The sequence below is a fragment of the Crotalus tigris genome, unplaced genomic scaffold (assembly GCF_016545835.1).
Source record: "Crotalus tigris isolate CLP2741 ecotype Arizona unplaced genomic scaffold, ASM1654583v1 scf7180000021363.294534, whole genome shotgun sequence".
Lineage (NCBI taxonomy): Eukaryota > Metazoa > Chordata > Lepidosauria > Squamata > Viperidae > Crotalus > Crotalus tigris.
In genome coordinates this window covers 137,745-142,736 of record NW_024098473.1, presented here as the reverse complement: position 1 = coordinate 142,736, position 4,992 = coordinate 137,745, and the positions used below count along the sequence as shown (strand labels likewise).

General features: G+C 31.2%; 1 protein-coding gene across 2 annotated transcripts; it reads right to left on the bottom strand.

Annotated features, from left to right (window-relative positions):
- Window positions 1–518: 518 nt before the first annotated feature.
- On the bottom strand, window positions 519–3,024 carry LOC120296612 (olfactory receptor 5V1-like). 2 transcript variants are annotated; one of them, XM_039318432.1, is made up of 2 exons: window positions 2,938–3,024; window positions 519–2,314 (listed from the first exon to the last, which is right to left on the bottom strand). In XM_039318432.1, the coding sequence occupies exon 2, from the start codon at window positions 2,224–2,226 to the stop codon at window positions 1,444–1,446; it is 783 nt and encodes a 260-aa protein (XP_039174366.1). In that variant the 5' UTR covers window positions 2,227–2,314; window positions 2,938–3,024; the 3' UTR covers window positions 519–1,443. The 2 variants fall into 2 exon arrangements, with proteins under 2 accessions (XP_039174366.1, XP_039174365.1); XM_039318431.1 differs by having other exon boundaries at window positions 519–2,392; window positions 2,938–3,019.
- Window positions 3,025–4,992: the final 1,968 nt, after the last annotated feature.

Sequence of the window (4,992 nt, the reverse complement as noted above, 5' to 3'; positions counted from 1 at the left end):
TATTTCATAATGTGTTTCATGAAGAAAGATCAGCCAAACTTGCTAAAAATGAAATAATCTATTAATCCATAGATCACTGAATTCAATTGTTTGTGAACTGTCACTGAATCAAAACATAACAGAACCAATAAGAATTTTTGATTACATGTTTAATATTCTATAATATTCTATGAAATTAATGAATACTCTTTTTGGTTCACTGAGATGAAATTAATTTTGTTTCTGATCCTTTTTTTGAAAATATTTTTCTATAGTTAATGGTTAGTAAGGATCTACTAAATAGTTAAAGTTAGGAACACTTCATTAAAATTAAGATTATATGCCATTAAACACATAAATACAATTTGAAGTTATCTATTTTTATTCTTACTGTTTATTCCATCAGTTCAATCATATTTTTAAAGCCAGGATTATCCTCTGTATTGATTTTGAAACACCTTTCATTTATTACATTCATTTATTACATTATCTACTCTACTACACTTCGAATGCTAGAGGCATTCTCTAAAATATAGTCATACAAAATGGAATGTAAAAATTTTAAAATACTGAAAATAAACAAATAAAATTTTCAATAGTTCAGAATCTCTAAAATCAAGTACATAAGAACATTGATGTAGAATGACTTCAATTATTTTTTATTTGTTTGTGAACAGAACTCCATCTTCATATAAAATGTATGTTTCATATTGTATAAGAAGTTAGTATACTTACATTTAACTAAATATTTAGAATGTATTTATTTTCTATTTATCTCCTACCTACCTTTGAATAAAAGTAGATGATTGCAGCCTTTTGTAGTATTATAATATATAAAAATGTAAAATTGAAATATAGAAATAACTTTTATTGAAGGTCTTTGATGTTCTCTGAGTTTGGTTGTTTTCTTGTAGATGTTTCATTATTCAAATTATGTAACATCAACAGTGCTAATGCTACTGATCATCTTATCTAGTTTGATAATGAAATGTCTGCAAGAAAACAATCAAGCTCAGAGAGCACCAAGAATCCCTCATTTCAACCCTGAGCTACAAATATTTCCCCTTATTGATAATTTTTATTACTCTGTATATTCTGTAGGTACTCGCATAGTGAGAAAATTTCAACTGGTTAAAATCTTATTTCTCAAGATTACTCTTCTGTTCTCATAGGCATAGTCAAGTCATGGCATAAACAATCTATTCCGAATATGTGTGAGGAAAAAAAAAGTTTGAATAGGCTAGCTATGCAAGAGTTTTTATGAACTAAAGTGTCATTATTGAAGATGAACCATCAAGTTATACAATAAATAAACACATTGCTGTAAATGTTGGGAAAACCAGTGCACATTGAAATACATATATACACCAGAATCTGCATATTTCACAATAGTATTAATTAAATATTCATTTCAGTTGGAAAGACAATCTTGGAAATAATTAGGTTTTAAGAAAAAATGTTTCATTATTTTTTAATTGTATTTCTCCAGGCATTCATTACATCTTTATTGCGCAAGGTATATATGATGGGATTTAAAAGTGGGGTTAAAATACTATATATTACTGGAATAAGTTTAGCTTGATTTGAAGAATGATTGTTATTTGACCTTGAGTAGGTGAAAAGGGCACTTCCATAGTATAAAAGGACCACTGTGAGATGGGAGGAACAGGTGGAAAAAGCTTTTTTCCTGCCTTCTGAAGAGTGTGTACTTAAGATGGTTGAAATGATATAACTATATGATAGAAGGATGCATGCCAAAGGGGTCCAAGCTATGAAAAAGCCAATGGAAAGCAAAAAAACTTGGTTAAGAGAAGTGTCTCCACATGATAATCTCAGTAATGGAGCAATATCACAATAAAAAGCATCCAGGTGGTTATTGCCACAAAATGGTAACCAAAAGGCAAAGGTGGTATGTACTACTGAGTTGAGTAAGCCACCAGCCCAGCAGGATGTAGCCAGTTGGAGACAAATTTCTTTGCTAATAATCAATGAGTAGCATAGAGGATTGCAAATGGCAACATAGCGATCAAAGGCCATTACTGCAAGCAGGAGGCATTCAATGCCCACAAAAGAAAAAAAGAAATATGCCTGAAGTGCGCAACCTATATAGGAAATGCTATTTTTCTCTGAGAGTAAATGGGCCAGCATCTGGGGGATAGTGGTGCTTGTATAGCAAATATCCAGAAAGGAGAGGTTCCCAAGGAAGAAATACATAGGGGTTTGTAGTTTCTGATCAATCAATGTCATTAGGATAATGAAGGTATTCCACACAACTGTGAAGAGATAAATGATGAAGAACCCAGTGAAGAGCAAAAGATGGATCTCCTGCAGGTTTCTAAAGCCAAGTATGATAAACTCAGTCAGTTCAGTTTCATTTTGTACCACCATGCCTCAATGAAAATAAGACCTGGTCCTATAGAGAATAGGAACATCCATTTTTATAAGATTAAATGTTATATACATGAAATTAAAAGCAGCATCAATAATGAAATATGACATAGTTGTGATTTCAGTGTAATCTTTTCAAGAGAAATGAGCATTATTTGGCATAAAACACACAAAAAGAATTTGAGAATTATCTATTTTTATTTATTCCTTATGTCATTAATTCAATCAAGTAAGTTTCTAAAACTGGATTATCCTCTACATAAAATTTGAAGCAGTTTTTATTTCTTATATTTATTATCTGCTTCTCTACCTTAAGTCTGTGAGACATTTTCAACAATATGGCAATAAGAAATAGAGTACAGGATCTTTAAAACTCTAAAAATAAAACAGATAAACATTCAACTGTTCCAAATTCTCTAAAATCAACTACAAAAGTCCTTAGATGTTGCATTGCACTCTCCAGTATAAGCATGGTGATTTTCACAATTGTTTTGTTCCTTTCTGAACAGAAATAAATCTTCATACAAGAAAAAGTATGTTTCATATTGGAAAAGAAGCTAGTGTACTTACATTTGTTTTAAATATTTCAAAAGTACCTGTCACCTATCTATTTATCATCTATTTACTACCTATCTCTAAATAAAAGCAGACAATTGCAGCCTCTTGTAGTATTATATATGGAAACAACTTTTATTAAAATGCAAATCTCTTTTAATAAGGATAAACACTTATTTTCTCTAAAGTGCTGAAATAAACTAAATCCCTTGAGTTTTTTCCAATATATTAGCTTTTCTCATTCCTTAGAGGTACCTACCATTAAAGAACAATTAAGTGAAACTACTAAGTTAAAGAAATTATGCCAAATAGAATTTCTGCTAATTTTTGGGTCTTGTAGCAATGATATCAATGCAGGAGACACATTCAGTAGAGAACATTTGTGTCAGTCTCCAAATGTCAAGAAAGAATGCTACATTACTTCAAAGCAGTTTCTTTTATTCTTCTTCACCTATAGAGAACAATCTTGCCAAATTAAAGCAACTATTTGTAGCACTAAAGATACACTCTGAGAACTCCTAGGCAGGAGCTATCTTGACCATTTTTCTCTCAAAGAAATTATTTAATCTTCACCTTCTCTTCCACCTCTGGATTGCTGTCCCTCCCTCCTGGGAATCCAGACTACTATCCATTACAATCTGGCTGTTTTAAAAACTATTTAGAGATCAGATCATTTTTTTTCCTGAGCTTTCTTTTTATTCACAAAAAGTAGCAACAAAGAGATACATAGGACATATGATGACTGGGAAGAATCACAATTACGTTCAAACAATATAACTTTGGAAATTAAGACTTTGAAAGGATGCTTATCATGATGCTCTTTATACTACTCTCAGAATCAAACTCTACATATTTCTAAGAACCAGCCACTGAAGAAAAGAAATCAAAATTCCCCTGCACTCTTTATGTACTTCCAGACATTTGAAAGACAGAACTATCAATTAGTTAAAAATAATTTTATTTTGCAAGACTACTCTTTTATTTTCAAGACATACCCAAGTCATGGCATAAACAATCTATTTAAATACATATTAGAAACTTTTTGAATAAACCAGCTGGGCAGGAATTGGCTGTATGCATTTTTATCACATGAAGTTTCATTCTTTGCAATGAACAACCAGGAAGTTACAAATTGTGATTATTATAAAAATGATTTTTTTACACTGCAGTAAATACTGCAAAGACTAGTGCCCTGAAATTCATATTACATTAGAATCTGTATATTCACCACAGTTTTAATTAATTAATTGAACATTAATTCCAATTATGAAGATAATCTAGAAAACAATTAGCATTAAGAAATAAATGTTTCACCTTTTTTAATTGTGATTTTCCAGGCATCCGTTATATCTTCATTGTGTAAGGTATATATGATAGGATTTAAAAGTGGGATGAAAATATTATACAGTATATTACTACAATAAGCTTAGCTTGATTTGAGGAATGCCTGTTATTTGAATAGGTGAAAATACCACTTCCATAATATAAGGGAGATGGGAGAAAAAGGTTGAAAAAGCATGGAACAGAAGACCTCTTAAGTCCCTTTCAACTCTATTATTCTATGATTGCTTGATACTAAGTCAATGTGGGAAGCCGAATTCATTTATGGATTACATGATTTACTTAACTAAAGTGATTTGCTTACCAACTATGGCAAAAAGGTCACAAAATTGTGGGCTACTCATTTAACAGTCTCCAGACATTTTGGTCACAACTGTAGTCATAGGTTGAAGACTACCTGTACAAATCTCCCACCATCTACCTACCACAAAGATATGGGATATGCTTTGTCTTATCGGTCATTCCCTAGTCAGCATCTCTTCTGTCTGTCATCCAAGGTCATTCTCATATACCATTACAATAAGGGAATTAATATAGATATTAAAGATGTAACTGTATCCTTTTTATACTACTTTCTTTTCTTTTTTTATTGAAAGGTTTTACAAAAATTTACAACAAAACAACCCCAACCCCCCCCAACCCCTTCCCCTCCCACACTTCCCAGAGCTGAATACAGGGTTACAAATATGACAATCATAATCTAAATAACATTAACCAGCTATATAAAAA

Excerpts from the sequence above, each read along its gene's own strand:
- LOC120296612 (XM_039318431.1), bottom strand. The coding sequence starts at position 2,367 with ATGGTGGTACAAAATGAAACTGAACTGACTGAGTTTATCATACTTGGC.